Source organism: Larimichthys crocea, unplaced genomic scaffold (assembly GCF_000972845.2).
Source record: "Larimichthys crocea isolate SSNF unplaced genomic scaffold, L_crocea_2.0 scaffold33, whole genome shotgun sequence".
Lineage (NCBI taxonomy): Eukaryota > Metazoa > Chordata > Actinopteri > Sciaenidae > Larimichthys > Larimichthys crocea.
Genome location: NW_020854355.1, coordinates 93,467 through 110,999, shown reverse-complemented (window position 1 = coordinate 110,999; position 17,533 = coordinate 93,467). Strand labels below are relative to the sequence as shown.

At 43.9% G+C, this 17,533-nt stretch overlaps 2 protein-coding genes across 6 annotated transcripts; one reads left to right on the top strand and one right to left on the bottom strand.

Moving 5' to 3' along the window:
• Window positions 1–2,681: 2,681 nt before the first annotated feature.
• Window positions 2,682–8,716, bottom strand: LOC104931896 (globoside alpha-1,3-N-acetylgalactosaminyltransferase 1). 4 transcript variants are annotated; one of them, XM_027276294.1, is made up of 11 exons: window positions 8,379–8,716; window positions 7,841–8,007; window positions 6,602–6,634; window positions 5,698–5,739; window positions 5,557–5,610; window positions 5,342–5,374; window positions 4,505–4,639; window positions 4,276–4,408; window positions 3,986–4,181; window positions 3,582–3,801; window positions 2,682–3,487 (listed from the first exon to the last, which is right to left on the bottom strand). In XM_027276294.1, exons 2-11 carry the CDS (start codon window positions 7,894–7,896, stop codon window positions 3,343–3,345), a joined length of 1,047 nt encoding a protein of 348 aa, XP_027132095.1. In that variant the 5' UTR covers window positions 7,897–8,007; window positions 8,379–8,716; the 3' UTR covers window positions 2,682–3,342. The 4 variants fall into 4 exon arrangements, with proteins under 4 accessions (XP_027132095.1, XP_027132096.1, XP_027132094.1 ...); XM_027276295.1 differs by having other exon boundaries at window positions 7,841–8,012; window positions 8,378–8,646; XM_027276293.1 differs by having other exon boundaries at window positions 7,841–8,121; window positions 8,379–8,646.
• A 4,540-nt stretch (window positions 8,717–13,256) lies between these two features.
• Window positions 13,257–17,293, top strand: LOC113744964 (uncharacterized). 2 transcript variants are annotated; one of them, XM_027276292.1, is made up of 7 exons: window positions 13,257–13,477; window positions 14,962–15,067; window positions 15,252–15,512; window positions 16,156–16,248; window positions 16,371–16,532; window positions 16,779–16,850; window positions 16,978–17,293. In XM_027276292.1, the coding sequence occupies exons 3-7, from the start codon at window positions 15,378–15,380 to the stop codon at window positions 17,083–17,085; spliced, it is 570 nt and encodes a 189-aa protein (XP_027132093.1). In that variant the 5' UTR covers window positions 13,257–13,477; window positions 14,962–15,067; window positions 15,252–15,377; the 3' UTR covers window positions 17,086–17,293. The 2 variants fall into 2 exon arrangements, with proteins under 2 accessions (XP_027132093.1, XP_027132092.1); XM_027276291.1 differs by lacking the exon at window positions 14,962–15,067.
• The last annotated feature ends 240 nt before the right edge of the window (window positions 17,294–17,533 follow it).

The window sequence follows — 17,533 nt, the reverse complement described above, 5'->3', positions numbered from 1 at the left end:
CCACACACACACACACACACACACACACACACACACACACACACACACACACACAGAGGCCATAATGTTTGGGCGAGCGAGGGCACCTTGATTGTCTCTCTCTCTCTCTCTGCACACACTCTGTGTGTAAGTCAGTATTTGACCTACACACACACGCACACGCACACACACACACACACACACACACACACACACACACACAGATTTCAGCTTCCTGTCTTTGTGAAGACTTCCCTTAAAACACATGAAGATTAGACAGACTGTGTTTATAAATGCTTATGGGGACATTCATCATGTTTGATGAGAACATTATATCAATGTTCAGAAAACATTTAATTCAGTCAATAAGGATTTGTCTTGAACTGGAAAGGTGGCATTCACCTCCTGAGCACTGCCGAGGTGCCTTGGAGCAAGGTACCAACTGGAAAAATAATTTCTCCACAAGGGATCAATAAAGTTTCTGTTCTTGAGTTTAATTAAAAATCCTCTAAATCAAATCAAACAGAAACCTCACACAGAACCTGGGTCATGGTGGGTCATGTTGGGCAGTGACGGGTCATGGTTGGTCGTGTTGGGCAGTGGTTGGTCATGGTTGGTTGTGTTAGACAGTGGTGGGTTGTGTTAGACAGTGGTGGGTTGTGGTGGGCCCTGTTGGGCAGTGGAGGATAGTGGTTGGTTGTGTTGGGCAGTGGTGGGTGGGTAGTGGTTGGTCATGTTGGGCAGTGGTGGGGCATGTTGGGCAGTGGTGGGTAGCGGGTGGGGCGTGTTGGGCAGTGGTGGGGAGCGGTTGGTCGAGTTGGGCAGTGGTGGGTTATGTTGTGTAGTGGTAGGTAGTGCTTGGTCATGTTGGGCAGTGGTGGGTAGCAGTTGGTCGTGTTGGGCAGTGGTGGGTTGTGATGGGCAATGATGGGCAGTGGTGGGTTGTGGTGGGTTATGTTGTGCAGTGGTGGGTTGTGATCGGCAGTGGTGGGTTGTGATGGGCAGTGATGGGCAGTGGTGGGTTGTGGTGGGTTATGTTGGGCAGTGGTGGGTTGTGGTGGGCAGTTGTGGTGGATCGTGTTGGGCAGTGGTGGATCGTGTTGTGCAGTGGTGGGTTGTGTTGGGCAGTGGTGGGTTGTGATGGGCAGTGGTGGGTCGTGGTCATGTATGTTCATGCATCATGAACTCACATCACACTTTACTGAGCAACAATCAAACATTATAATGAAGTATGAACGATCATAGATAATCAAACCGTGCATCACTTTACTGAACATACACAATGACACCTGATGACTACACAATCAAAATGTCCTCACAAAGACAGAATATCACACACAAACAAAAAGTTATCTGATGTCACACTAACAATAGCCAATCAGAGACAACAGTTCCCTTCAAAGACAATCTGATTAAAGAGTTCTCTTGTTCACGCTGCTCTTATACGCATCACGTGTCTGTGTGCTTGATTCAACAAGTCCATTAAGACTTCCTGCTATGACCAGTTAGAAAGCTCCATGTCACACTGCAACACAAGCCTGATCTGATGAAAACTTCCTCACATTGGGTGTGAAAAATGACCTCCTTTGACTTTTCCTAAACACTCATCCTTGAGCCTGGATGTTGAGCGTCCAGAGGAAAGGTGTGAAGGACAGGTGATAAGGAGTTAGGAGAATATGACCGCGGTATTTAAGACTGCTCTCACACTAGACTAAGTCATGAAGCAACGGTGAATGTTGTTGACGTGATCTGTGGTAAAACTACAAAGTCCAGAAGATGGACTACAAAACGCTCCTCTGAGATCCTTCCTGGATCCTCCCCGCGCTCTGACCGTGTTGTTTGATGCAGGAAATGTCAAACTGTGATGTCATCATCAGGTCAGAGTGTCAGTAATAATGAATATTGTCCAGCTGTCACAGAAGCAGATGAAGTGTTTGTTAGCTGCTATGCTCGCTCACCCTCCTGTCCACTCACACACAAACATATTAGCAAGTTATGGCAAAGATCTCTGAGGAATCAGCAACGGGAACTTCATGAGGATCTGCAGGACGCTGGATGGCACAGTTCCAAACAGTTTGGACCCTGAGTGTGAACGCAGAGAACACAGGCAACAACACAACACACACAATGATCAGAGTGTGACATCACGTCAACACGTATGTTCATATTCACGCGCTCTCTGCTGCAGGCTGTCATACTGTTTAAATACACTGATGTTTTTTTAATGTCTGGTTGAGAATGAATGAACGGTGGGCAGATTTTCTGTTGCAAGGAATTGTGGGACAGCATTATCTCCTTTCCTTTCCTAAAGGATGCTCCGGTGTATCCTATGCTAAAGAAGAAAATAAAGGAAGCATTGAAGCTCCTTTCCTTAACAGTTAGAGGATTTAAACAGCTTCTATCATGGATACATTAATACTTCAGTGAGGATCCTTCATGAGCAAAATTGAATATTCAACCACACCATCAGACTACGTCATGATGTGATGGACGATGTTATTGACATGATCTATGTTAAAGCTACAAAGTAATTTGATGGGACTAAAAAAAGCTCAATGTTAGATGTTCTCCCTGTGCGCTCTGATCGTGACATGTTAACAAGTTCTTATTATTAATCACCAGTGACTTCATGAAGATCTACAGGACGCGGGACGGCCGTCAGTTACAGAAGCTTTGGTCGATGAATCAAAGATCAGATTTCATTGAGTTTCATATTTCAGTTTCTTTTATTGAGAAAACTATATTTATTTAAAAAAAACTTTTTTTCCCCCCAACTTCATTATTTGAACCAGCAGGTAGAGCCGTTCAGCTCCATGTGACAGTTTCATAAGTCTAAATGTGGAAAGACAAACATTAGACAAATGTCAGACAAACGTCAGACATTACATACAAAGTCAATAATAAACAATCACAAATGATAAATTAATCAAAGCTTTATGAAACCACAAACACCAAAGAAGACAGTGAAGACAGGAAATGATGTCAGAAAGCAGCAGAGCTAACAATCACTAATTAACAGGTGACGAGAGTTAGCGTAGCTAGGTGACATTAGCATAACTCCCTTTGTTCAGAATGGGCACTTCCTGTTCAACTGCTCATAGCATGTTGTTTGAAGTACACGTGTAGAGAAATGATGTGTTCAAGCACAGCGATGAGCGTCAGTTACCTGAGTTTCATTTAAAGTGAGAGAACAGACACTGCACATGCTCAGTAGAGCAAAAGGTCCTGAGTCCAGAAGGGGGACGGATCAGATTTAATGTATGATTCTGTGATTAAAGAGGTGGACTGTGGCACCTCTAAACCCTTCGAACCATGACAACTCTAGCAGTCCATTTCAGTCCCGTCCAGTTCAGCCCGGTCCTTTCATTCGACATTAGGTCGAATAGCAGCATAGTTCTTGACAACTCCAGAGAACCTGATGATGTGAACCTCCGGGTTTCTGGCTTTGAAGTCCTGCCACAGGTACTCAGGTGACAGCACCTTACTGGGCTTGTTGACCCACATGTACCTGAACACACAGGGACAGGACGTATATCATGAGTACACGCAATAACTCCTGTTCAGGTCGATTCTGCCTACCTGTTCAGGTCGATTCTGCCTACCTGTTCAGGTGACTCTCCTCCTGCCAGGCTGCCTCGATGCCTTCTTTGGCATCAGCCTCGAAGTTAGTGCGGCAGGTTTTGGCGAGCTGGTGGACTTCCTGCAGCATGCCTCCAAACGCCCCCCCACAGTAGTAGAAGTCGCCCTCTCCAGTAGCGATGTAGGCTCTGGACTCGGGCCTCCGCTCATAAGGGAACCTTTTGCGGTTGTCTCTGTAGTAACCTGCAGACACACAGCTGTCCACATTGTAACAAATGTCACCTGGATCATTTTCTCAGATTTGCTAGATCAAACTTCAAATGTCTGGACCCCTGAGCACATGTTAAAGTCATGATCTTTGTTTTGTGGATAAAGCTTTTATCGGTCATTTTTGGTATGACAGCAGAAGGTGGCAGCAACTACTGACCTGGATGGATCACAGCAATGAGTCCGCCCAGCGACTCAGTCCCCCAGCGGCCGTGGAACTTAGAGTCAACGTCCAGACAGAAGATGTAGTCGATGTTGTTACGAAGCTTCTCCTCAATTAGCTTCTGGATCAACTCCATCCTCCGAGCAGAGATCTCCTGCCAACGCTTTGAGCTGGGCACCGGTAGCACCGTCAGCTGGGCGGGGACGAGGAAGATGAGCAGTGAGAAAAAGACAGACAAAGAGGTGAGGTTGGCGTGAACACACCTGCTTTGTTTAGAATCTGTTTACCTGTCTGTCAGCAGCCATTTTGATTTGGGGCACGCTATCTGGCTGGTCGGTGAACACGTACATGTGCACCCTAAAACCAACGAAGAAGTGCTGCTCTGCTGTCTCCAGGAAGTCTTTCAGGAACATGACATACCTGTTCAGAAGGTCACACAGGTCACCTTCAGGTCAAAAGTCGAACTGAAATGTGTTTAGAGTGGTATGCAACACAGCATTATAACTTCATACTTACTTTCCAACAGCAAACACCGTAGCTGCGACTGTGATGTTCTGTAGTTTGTAGATGCTGTCAAGTAGAACCGGGTTAAAGGTTCCCTCCCAGACGACCGGAGCCAACCAGGGCGTCACTGTCACCACGTCATTACGACTAGGATTAAAGACAAGAGGACACCATTAACAAAAACTACAAAAAATAAATAAACACCACACGACACCAACACCACCACAAAAAACACAAACAAAAACAACACGAGGAACAACACAAACAACAACACGAGTAACAACAACACAAACAGCAACACGCGTAGCAGCAACATGAGTAACAACACAAACAACACAACTAACAACAACACAAACAACAGTAACATGAATAACACAAACAGCAACACGCGTAACAGCAACATGAGTAACAACAACACAAACAAAAACAACACGAGTAACAACAACACAAACAACACGAGGAACAACACAAACAACAACACGAGGAACAACAACACAAACAGCAACATGCGTAACAGCAACACGAGTAACAACAACACAAACAACAACACAACTAACAACAACACAAACAACAGTAACACGAACACGAATAACACAAACAGCAACACGCGTAACAGCAACATGAGTAACAACAACACAAACAAAAACAACACGAGTAACAACAACACAAACAACACGAGGAACAACACAAACAACACGAGGAACAACAACACAAACAGCAACATGCGTAACAGCAACACGAGTAACAACAACACAAACAACAACACAACTAACAACAACACAAACAACAGTAACATGAATAACAACAACACAAACAGCAACACGAGTAACAACAGTGAGAGATACTCACCCGCTCACGATGCTGGGCTGGTCGTACTTCAGACTGAAAGAAAAAAAAACAGGCCCGTTTTATCGTGTTAGCCTGAACAAACATCCTGATGGTTCTGTTCTAAATTTGTCCTGATGGAAATGATAATCACCATGATGCTAACATGCTAACAGCCCTTCATCATGACTCAGAGCGACATACTGAACGTCCAATAATATGACAGAGAAGATACTTACTGGTCAGGAGCCACCATGTGGAGCTCATGACTCTGAACGTGGACTTCAACACGTCTGCAAAACACACAATCAGACCAGGACTGTACCATAGTTACTGAGCAGATAAGCCTTTTAGTCTACACCCAGAGCAGTGTTACTAACCTGCTTTCAGCTGTTAGCTCCTCCTGCTCAACAGACACAAAGCTGTGAAACACACATACACACGTTAGTTTGTCTCTGATGATGTCAGAGCACACCTGGATCACCTGAAGGACTTCCTGTTCTCCAGAAGAACAACACAGCTGAGAGACCAGAAAAAGGCAGATTTCCTCATCCTCTACAATGATCAGCTCAGAGTCCACACACAAACAACCATTCACACTCACAGACAATCACTAGTTATCATCATCACCTCGTAGGGCTGCCACGATTAGTCGATTAGTCACGATTATGTCGACGAACAAAATCGTCGACAACTAATTTGGTGGTAGACATCGTTTTTTGTTGTTGTTTTTTTTAACTTTGCTTTTCTCTCGAAACTGCAGCTGTCTTTCTGTCACACACACACACACACACACACACACACACACACACACACACACGTGCAGTAGTGGTAATCAGTGTCAGGCCTGACTGTACCGTAAATGATACCATAACACAGAGCCTCCAGGAATTCACGATGTTGCGATTTGCAACTTCAACGCAACTTCAGTGAATCCCCGTGAATTCAGGGCAATTTTAACCAATCACCGTGATTTTTCCGCAACTTCCGCGCAGTCTGCCCGGGGAATTCAACTTGGCGGGTCAGGGACGGCCGCACGGTGCGGGAGGATCCCCTCGTGGGACCTCTAGCCGGGCGCATTTCCTCCGCGGCGGCTCTGGGGCCAAGGTGGATCACGGCTCCGTCCGCGAGCTTTACAGCGCCCGTCCACCCGCCCCTCTCCGGGACAGTCAATTTACGTATCATCCAATTAGTCGACTAATCGACAAAATAATCGGTGATTAGTCGACTATCAAAATAATCGTTTGTGGCAGCCCTAATCACCTATGTGTGTGTGTGTGTTACCTGTAAGACAGATAGTTGGAGTAGTACAGCGCTCTGTGGATTGAAGCAGAAACAATTAAAGATCAACAGAAACTGAACAAAGAACACTACAAAACCTAGAGTAGTCTCCGTGACGTCCCCGCAGACTGTCTAAAACCTGGATGTAGTCTCCGTGACGTCCCTGCAGACTGTCTAAAACAGGGGTCCCCACACTATGGCCCGCCTGAACAATTGGAGTGGCCCACTTAACAATGCCAAACAATCACTCTAAACATGGCCTTTTTTTAAATTGCCTATTATAAAATATCCACACTTGAAGATTAAGGTTGGCATTCTAATTAAAATTTACCTTATTTTCAAACTATTTACAGTAGTAGCTCATTTTCACCTCCTCACACGGGCGAGGCGAACTAACAGAAGAAAGCCAGACAACAAAATGTCGAAACTGTTGAGGTAACGGAAAATAGATTCAGAGTGCAGAGTTTTGAACCCTCTGGGAATGGATTTGGGTGGCTCAGCCTAAAAGTCTTAAGTTTTACATATCTGTGAATATCTCCAAAACGGTTTATGACGGAGAGATGTGGTTTGTTTCACTGTTTTCCTGAGATTCCGCTGAAGACGGAGATGTGTGGTTTGTGTCTGTCTGACACTTCCTTGTTTTTCTGTGCCACCGATCGAAAAATAGATGTTCGGCAGACTCCATACGTAATCGACAGATAGAAAAGCGTTACTAGGTGGAATACTTTTTTTTTCAACCAATCAGTGGAGGGTTCCTATAATGTATTCAAAGGAGTCTGTGGTCTTGAGGGGGAGGGACAATAGAGAGAGACAGTGCAAGGAAAAGGCAGTTTGTCTAATGTAAAGATGCCGTGGAGGTGCTCAAAGAATTTAACATTCACCGACACTATGAAACTCACCATGCCAAGGCCAAGTGAAGGGCGGCTGCAACAAATAATCTTTATAATCTCCACAATAATACAGAGTGATCCAGTTTTTCCAGTTTGAGCTAACCTCAGAGTCACCCTGTTCCACCTCAACTTGTACAAACATTGCACACCGATTGCCTGGCAGATCCATCAATACTTATGGACTCCAGCAGGAGAAGGATCAGTCACTGTTGTAGTTTTAGTAGTATTTGTAGTTGCTGTACTTTCAGTTTTAGCAGTATTTTACAGTAGTAGTTCCTGTAGTACTGTAGTACTAGTATTGTAGTATCATTAGAATTGTAGTACTTAGTATTATGTAGTATGGTGGACTCACCCCAGCAGCAGGAAGATCAGCAGGATCCCCGTCAGAAAATTGCGATTTAACAACATCTCACGGTCAGAGAACAGAACGGTCCTGATCCTCAACACAGACCACAGCAACAAGTCTACTTTAGTTAGTCTTTGTTGGTCCTGGGCCCGGGGCAGGTTCAGGTCCTGGTCCTGGTGAGGTTCAGTCCGTTGTGGACCACACGCAGTGAGTGTTTGAGGAAGTGCAGCGAGCAGCAGGATATAATGACAGAGGGAGGGTGTGGTGAGTTTATTCAGTAAGGAGTGCTGTGAGGGTCAAATTACACACACACACACACACACACACACACACACACACACACAGTCAGTCTCACACTCTCACACACACACACACACACACACACACACACACACACACAGTCACAGCTGTTTCAGATAAACAGGAAGTGATGTCAGAGAGGTTTGGAGCTTATTTACATATTTAGTGATACATATTTATTTGTGTGTCCTCGTGGCTGATTTCACATCGCTCGGCTGATCTGAGTTCTGCTGAGTTCACTCACCTCCACTTGTCGACACCGTACAGGTGTGTGACGTCACACGCCCGCAGAGCTGATTATTGATCTTCTCACAGTCAGGCGCGAGCCCAGACACAACCCGGAAACAGGACCGGAGACGGTACCGACCGACAGGATCAAAGACTTCAGACACTGACCGAGTCCACGTGCCGGTCTGGATCACTCTGCTCTCTCACAGGAAGCGGTGTGGCGGCTCTCGCGCTGCTTTGACCGTTAGACCTGTCTGTGTCTCTTCCTGTCAGCAGGAGACTCCGCCCCCTGCATATCCAACAGGTGTGCATCAAGAGTTCACCTGCGGCCAGCAGGGGGCAGCAGTGCGAATACATGCACAGAGAAGGATTCTAAAATGTACAGACATTAAATATTGATACATGAAAATAATCTATCAAATGTAGTTTATTTATAGTTTATAATGTATATATTTATATATGTATATGTTTATACATTTATATGTTCATATATTTATATGTTTATATATTTATATGTGTATATGTTCATATATTTATATGTTCATATGTTTATATGTTTATATATTTATATGTGTATATGTTCATATAATTTTATGTTTATATATTTGTATGTGTATATTTTTATATATTTATATGATTATATAGTTTTATGTTTACATATTTACATATTTATATAATTATGTTTATATGTTTATACTCACTGATGATATTTTCTCATGAAATGATTGTGACAACTTTATTACAAATCTCTTCCAAACATACAAACATACATTACCTGTAACCACTTATCCTCTTATCCTGGGGTCGGTGTATATGTTTATATGTTTAGTATATTATAGAGGGACAGACAGACTGGTGGACAGGTTATAGAGGACAGACGGACTAGTGGACTGGTTATAGAGGACAGACAGACTGCTGGACTGTTTATGGAGGACAGACAGACTGCTGGACTGTTTATGGAGGACAGACAGACTGCTGGACTGGTTATAGAGGGACAGACAGACTGCTGGACTGTTTATGGAGGACAGACAGACTGCTGGACTGGTTATAGAGGGACAGACAGACTGGTGGACTGGTTATAGAGGGACAGACAGACTGGTGGACTGGTTATAGAGGACAGACGGACTGCTGGACTGGTTATAGATGGACAGACGGACTGGTGGACTGGTTATATAGGGACAGACAGACTGGTGGACAGGTTATAGAGAGACAGACGGACTGCTGGACTGGTTATAGATGGACAGACGGACTGGTGGACTGGTTGTATAGGGACAGACAGACTGGTGGACAGGTTATAGAGGGGCAGACAGACTGATGGGCTGGTTATAGAGGGACGGACGGACTGGTGGACTGGTTATAGAGAGACAGACGGACTACTGGACTGGTTATAGAGGGACAGACAGACTGGTGGAATGGTTATAGAGGGACAGACAGATTGCTGGACTGGTTATATAGGGACAGACAGACTGGTGGACTGGTTATAAAGAGACAGACGGACTGGTGGTCTGGTTATAGAGGGACAGACGGACTGGTGGACTGGTTATAGAGGACAGACGGACTGCTGGACTGGTTATAGAGGGACGGACGGTCTGGTGGACTGGTTATAGAGAGACAGACAGATTGGTGGACTGGTTATAGAGGGACAGACGGACTGCTGGACTGGTTATAGAAGACAGACAGATTGCTGGACTGGTTATAGAGGGACAGACGGACTGGTCGACTGGTTATAGAGGACAGACGGACTGGTGGACTGGTTATAGAGTGACAGACAGACTGGTGGACTAGTTATAGAGGGGCAGGCAGACTGGTGAACTGGTTATAGAGGGACAGACCGACTGGTGGACTGATTATAGAGGGACAGACAGACTGGTGGAATGGTTATAGAGGGACAGACAGATTGGTGGACTGGTTATAAAGGGACAGACGGACTGCTGGACTGGTTATAGAAGACAGACAGATTGCTGGACTGGTTATAGAGGGACAGATGGACTGGTGGACTGGTTATAGAGGGACAGACAGACTGGTGGACTAGTTATAGAGGGACAGGTGGACTGGTTATATAGGGACAGACTGGTGGACAGGTTATAGAGGACAGACAGACTGGTGGACTGGTTATAGAGGAACAGACGGACTGGTGGACTGGTTATAGAGGACAGACAGACAGGTGGACTGGTTATAGAGGACAGACAGACTGGTGGACTGGTTATAGAGGACAGACAGACTGGTGGACTGGTTATAGAGGACAGACAGACTGGTGGACTGGTTATAGAGGACAGACAGACTGGTGGACAGGTTATAGAGGACAGACAGACTGGTGGACTGGTTATAGAGGACAGACAGACTGGTGGACTGGTTATAGAGGACAGACAGACTGGTGGACTGGTTATAGAGGAACAGACGGACTGGTGGACTGGTTATAGAGGACAGACAGACTGGTGGACTGGTTATAGAGGACAGACAGACTGGTGGACTGGTTATAGAGGACAGACAGACTGGTGGACTGGTTATAGAGGACAGACAGACTGGTGGACTGGTTATAGAGGAACAGATGGACTGGTGGACTGGTTATAGAGGACAGACAGACTGGTGGACTGGTTATAGAGGAACAGATGGACTGGTGGACTGGTTATAGACAGACAGACGGACTGGTGGACTGATTATAGATGGACAGATGGACTGGTGGACTGGTTATAGAGGACAGACAGACTGGTGGACTGGTTATAGAAGACAGACAGACTGGTGGACTGGTTATAGAGGACAGACAGACTGGTGAACTGGTTATAGAGGACAGACAGACTGGTGATCTCTGATCTTCTGGAGGAAGGAAGAACATCTGTTGGCTTGTCTCGTACTTAAACCTGGTCAAACAGACAGGTAGAATGACATACAGGTAGAACCACAGACAGATAGAGCTCTTTGTTTGGTGTGTTGGCGTGTCTGAAGTTAATTGTAAATTTAAATGAGACGTCCTCAGGTGCATCATAGGACATGCGGTGTCTCATGGCCAGCCTGGTGTGAACTCCGTGGAAACAGTGCTGCTGAGGCTGACAAGGCGTTCAGGGACGCCTGCAGGGCTCGGGGCTGGGATGCCAGGCGGTTGAGGTGAAGTGGAAACTGAACGATGAGGATGAGGAGGACTTTCCTTCTCTGCGTCTGCAGCGTCACATTTCTCTACAAACAGAAAGTCATTCAGAAAAAAACTCCTGTGGTTGAGAAAACCCTCGGCGGGGGGACGTGGCTTCCTTCCTGTTTTTAGATTCACGGCTCGGTCTGATCCAACCTTCTTTCTTTTCTGTCTAAATGTGACTTCCTGCCTCGAGTCCGACTCAAACTCGATGCCTCCTCTTCGCCGTAAATGTAAACTGAAGATTTCGGGTTGAACCGCATCCTGAACCTCCGTAAATCTAAATGTGACAACACGCGGGTTTTACGTTGATTCATACAGAAAACACAAAGAAATGGAACTTGTCGCCTTTCCACCTTCAGCACAGATGATGTCAGCTGTTTTACCATCCTTCATGTCCTGTCAGTCATCTGTCCTGCTCACACATGAATGATGATTTCAGGATAATTACTGAATAAATTAAAAAAATATTTATTAAATGAAAATAAAGTGTTTAAATAGAGTGTTTAAATAGAGACGATCATTAATCCATTAAATTCAATAAGAAAAGATCATCTTTATTGATCCCACACTGGGAAACTTTACCTGTTACAGCAGCTCACGAGGTGGATAATAAAATCCTCATAAATAAATAAATAAATGTTGGTGTTCTGGTGGCTCTGGTAGAGTTGCTCCACTTGTACAAAAGGGCTGACTTTTGACTCTGGCCTGTGGATATTTCCTTTGCTGTGTGTCTCTCACGTATTGAAAGCCTCTGTGAACGTCTCTGTGATGCTGATCTTACTGTGGAGAGATCTTCTGTTCATCATGGTAACAGACTGTACTCATGGTCTATATCATCTTTTCTGCTTCTTGCACTTAAATCCAGCTCTGCATCCCTGTGTCCTTCCCCTTACGTCAGCAGGGATCTCCAGTCTTTCCACAGAGAGTATTCTAAAACTACCTAGCACCAACAGGTGAACCGTGGATATTTTTAAATGTGTCATCAGATATATCATGAAGAATGACAAAAAGAGGAATCACTGACCTCCATACTTCAAGTCCATGTTTACACAAAATGGATAAAGAAAACATGAAAGAAGTACAAAACACGGCACCATGGCAACATTCATGTAACCATCAAACATCCTTCTGTCCAAAAATGTTAAATGTTGTTAAACGTTAAATGTTAATGTTGTTCATTTGTCCCTAAAATAATTAATGAAATAAAAATCTTACTAATGAACAGTTGGAAAATTGAAAACTGTCATCACCAACTCACGACGACGACGATGACGGCCTCAAGGGAACCGAGAATTTTAATGGACCCGGCAACGTCCCTGCCCTGTTGGAGTCCACCATAATGATGAGATGGAAGCGTAACCCTGGTAACCGAAGTAACCATGTGCTGTATTATGACAGAAACGTAAAGGTCTAAATGAACAAACTTGTCATTCCCATATTGATGAAGCCGACAGTTAATGAGGAAATTCAGGAGAAATTAACAGTCCACTTCACACCTATAATTTGTTAATGTATCATTTAATTTTATTTGATTCATTTATTATTTTATTTATAATTTAATGAAGTTTTTTCTGAATAAATGGACAAATGTCCACAAGTGTCCATATACTTTTAGACACGTAGTCATTTTCCTTCTGAGGTCATCATCCAGTTTATTTCTCATATTAGCATGTTGTGCATGCTACGTGTTGTTTTGTGCTAACAGTCATAGTAAGATGGCAGCCTGTAGGCGTCGGGTTGGGTTGGGTTAGGTTGGGGTGAGATGGGTGAGGGGGTTGAAAAGGGAAATTTCCAAATTTCGTAGAATTTTACTTTGATTTTGTTTTGAAGACATCAGAGTTTCAGTTTCTCACCATCCAGGATGAAGCATTATTTAAACCACAAGATGACAGAGACACTCATCAGAACCACAACACAACACAACCACCAGCTGAGGAACCAGATCAACAAAGACCAGGACCTCCAACAAACCTACACCGACTCTTACCGTGAGTTCATCTTATTTGAATGTTTTCTTCTAACTTCAGACTCTGGGCCGGCTGCTGTGCTCGTGTAGTTTATGGATCAAGACGAGCCAGCAGCTTGTCATCCTTTACACCTCAGAGTTGTGTTTTTCTTTATCAAATGAAACGTTAACTGAAGGTCGGCGTGCTGTCAAACGGGAAACATTTGAATCAAGTGTTTTCAGTCACATCAGATCGACCAATCAGCTTGGACTTCTCGGAAAAATCTTTAATATAACTCCACTAACAGACAACGATTATATAAACACAGTTTATCTTTGTGGATTATATTGATGCTGAACTGACAGTCAGTCTGTGGACATTTATCTCGTGTTGTTACGGACACGTAATGAATTGTTCAAATGTCATATTTCTTAAAGGGACAGCGCTTGGAGCTTTAGTTTACTTCAAACTGATGATATGTTTGTTTTAGAACGTTCTGTCAACACTACAGAAACACTAGGTAACTCTTTAGTATGGTAAGGTTGTCTGAACGCTGCCTGAATGTTAGTTACTGGTTGTGTATTGATTACTGACGGTGACTGATCAGATTTACTATCAGCTGATCATATTCTACAGTTTCTAACAGCAGAAAAGGTTGTTCTAACTATGTGCAGAAAAATGTTTGTCTTTGGTTCAATCTAACAGATGACAAACATTAATGCAACATTAATGTAACGTTAATGTAATATTAATATTAGAACAGCTGTAAAGTCTCTGTTCAGTTATTCTACATATCAGCACTCATAAACAACTCTTGTCCAATCAGATTACTCGGTCTGAACTTCCTGTTTTGTAATGTTTAACATATAACATCATCAAACTGTCATATTTGAGATGAAACTGTTTAATTTGGATTATTTCATAATGAAGCGATAAATTAACTTGATGTTAGTTACGAAGCTTGATGAGTCACCGTTAGAATAACGTAACAGGATTTCCATGTATCGACGCTCCACAGCGGTCAGAAATGTCGAGTGACGCAGTACAGGCGGAAATGTTTGTGAGGGCGAATCAGCGCCAGCAAGCAGCGCCCAAACCAAACTGGAGTTCTGGTTCGACAGTGTTGGACTCGCTGCTTTCACTCTGAGTTGTGTCATTAATGTTGAAACTTACTGAGTTTCATTAACTGTCAGACGTGTTGAAGCTTTACTTAACATTTATTCCCGCACTGCTCTGAAATGAAACTTAACTTCGTGGTCGCGTTCGCGATGACTGAGTTTCCATCTGTGCGTCTCTGACGCTCGATGTTTCTGACCGCCGGCGATCAGGAAAACTGACTAACAGGAAGTCACGATGAGGTCAGAGTTCATCTACGATTATAGAAACGTCACTTCATTGATTAACAATGATTAACAGCGTCACGTCTAAATTGAGCTAATTATTTTATTTATTTACTTTTAATGTTTAAAAACTTTAATTTGATTTAAATAATTTGTCTGAAGATATCTGAATTTCACCCTGAAAAGATTTAGTACCTGCAGTGACTCATCTGGAGGAGGAGTCCAGGTCCTGGTCCAGGTCTGGGCTGCTGTGGTTTGGATCAGACTCGCTGTGGTGTGATGACTCACACAGGTAGATAGCCTCTGATTGGCTGATCGCTCTGCGTTCCAAGTTACCTGAACTCACCTGAGGCTGCTGGCTCGCACAGCACACCTGAAGCATCTCAGTGCAGCTCAGACTGGACCAGATCACTGTATCAGAACCAAAACCAAGATAACCTGTAGAACTAAACCTGTGATCTGTTTCAAAACCTCAGGACCATCTAAAGAACCTCCTGAAAGACCAGGACCAGGACCTGCTGAAGACCAGCTGATACACCACGACCACTTGAAGAACACCTGAAACAAACATCATCAGATCCAGAACCATCAGATCCAGAGCCATGACACTTCAGTCCTCTTCAGTCCTCCTTGTCCTCTTGCAGTTCTACAGCCTCAAGCTGATGGTGGCTGCCATGCCGACCTGTCAGCTGGAAGGAGATCTGGTCCAGTCGGCCCACCACCTGCTCAGAGACCTGGTATGTCCTCAGACCTTTATCTAGAATCCTCTCTGTCAACTGACGCTTCAACTGCTCTCAGTGGGAAAAACTGACACTTCACTGAGTTCAACTGACTTTTAACGTTTCATTTTTAATGCTTTGACTGCTTTCATCTTTTACTCTTCACCTGCTTTCATCTCTTTCATCCGACACTAAACCAATATTCATTCTTTAAATGACACTTCAACTATTCTCAGTTTGACTGTTATCGCACAGCTCACGTTTGCTTTCAGTACAAACAAATGTTCCATTTATCTCAGTTGACACTTCAGCTGCTTTCAGTGCAAACACTTGAAGTGCTCTTCGACCTTAAATTTCTTGCAATCATTGTTGAACTGACAGTTTAACTTCTTTCATCTTTTTTTTAACCTTTTTAAGTTCATCAGTGACAAAATGTCAACACTTCAACTAACATCGTCTTCGTCATCTGACTGAAACTATTTCACTGATTAACAGTTATTCCAGAAAACATCTGTGTAGCTTAGCTTTGTTAGTATGTTCTATATTTAGCTTAGCATACACTGCTATTAGCATGTTTAGTATGTTTCTATGTGTAGCTTAGCATTAGCTGTTGTTCGGTGGGTTATTGATAGGGTTGGACTGTTTCATGTCTTTCCTCTAGGGGGCAGATTTTCCTGAACACTGCCTGCCGTACAACGCCAACATCTCCTTTCCAAGCTCTGCCTTCCCTGCTGCCACAGCCAATCATCCTCAGGTAATTCTTTGACCTCATCTGAGCCTTTCAGCCCAATCACAGAGTGGCTTTTCTGTTCAAACTTTGTTTTAAAACCTCGATCTGCTGGTTGAAACCACTGACCTCTGATTGGTTCTCCACAGTGCCACAAATCATTATGGGTGGTGCATGAGTCCCTGCGGGAGGCGGGGCTAGTATTCCAGGACAATGACATACCTGTCGGAGAGGGCGGAGTCACCTGGAACGACCAGAAACTCGAAGACTTCCAGAACTTGCAGTACCGACTGGTGGAGGAAGGGAGCTGTGTGAGTACCTGTCTGTCATATATTTTGGCTCCAATTAATTTTCTATTTTTTATATTCTCTCTCTCTTTCTCTTTCTCTTTCTCTCTCACACACACACACCTGTCTCTCTGTCTAACCTGTCTCTCCCTCTCTCTCTCTCTCTCTCTCTCTCTCTCTCTCTCTCACACACACACACACACACACACACACACACACACATACACACACACCTGTCTCTCTGTCTAACCTGTCTCTCTCTCTCTCCAGCTGTCCAGTGTCAATGGTTCAGGTGTTTTGTCGTCTTACTTCAGTAACGTGACGGCAGTTCTTCAAGAGCAGGTAAAGTCCTGACAAGGTCTTTAGGTTCAGGTGTATAAGTTCAGGTGTGTAGGTTCAGGTCAGTATGTCAGTCACAGTGTGTGGACCAATCAGAACTAAGGGGCGGGTGTCTCTGTGTGTCATTCAGGACAGTGCTGCCTGTGGCTGGATGGCTCTGAGGAGAGATCTGCTCTGGGTCTTAAAGTCTGCCCTGCAGAAACACCGCACCTGCTTTACCTGGAGAGGTGTCCACTAATGACAATGACCACGCCCCCAACACCAAGGACCACACCTCCAATGACCAGAACCACACCCCTGATGGCATGGTACATGGTGACCATGCCCCTTGGCTTGCGTATATTTATTTATTTATTTTATTTATTATTTATTTATTTATTTATAATTTAACAATTGTTTGTATTTTTGTTTAATTCTCAGTTTTTTAAATTTTAAATAAAGCATCAACAAAGGATTATGGCAGTGTGAACTTTGATTTAACACACAGACCCACAGGTACACATGATTTATGATTTATGATGACTAAACCATGATTTATGTAGTAAACGTGGCCCTTGACTACATCCTCCAATTCAGTTCAATTCAATCCAATTCAATTTTATTTATATAGCACCAAATCATAATGTAACTTATCATAACAGTTATCTCATGACACTTTTCATACTCTATAATATTATCTACAGAGA

Coding starts and splice junctions, on each gene's coding strand:
- LOC104931896 (XM_027276294.1), bottom strand. CDS start 7,896: ATGTTGTTAAATCGCAATTTTCTGACGGGGATCCTGCTGATCTTCCTG. Junction 3,802..3,985: donor CATTGCTGTGATCCATCCAG/GTCAGTAGTTGC, acceptor GTGTGTCTGCAG/GTTACTACAGAGACAACCGC. Junction 3,488..3,581: donor GAGGAGAGTCACCTGAACAG/GTAGGCAGAATC, acceptor CTGTGTGTTCAG/GTACATGTGGGTCAACAAGC.
- LOC113744964 (XM_027276291.1), top strand. CDS start 15,378: ATGACACTTCAGTCCTCTTCAGTCCTCCTTGTCCTCTTGCAGTTCTAC. Junction 15,513..16,155: donor ACCACCTGCTCAGAGACCTG/GTATGTCCTCAG, acceptor TCTTTCCTCTAG/GGGGCAGATTTTCCTGAACA. Junction 16,533..16,778: donor TGGTGGAGGAAGGGAGCTGT/GTGAGTACCTGT, acceptor CTCTCTCTCCAG/CTGTCCAGTGTCAATGGTTC.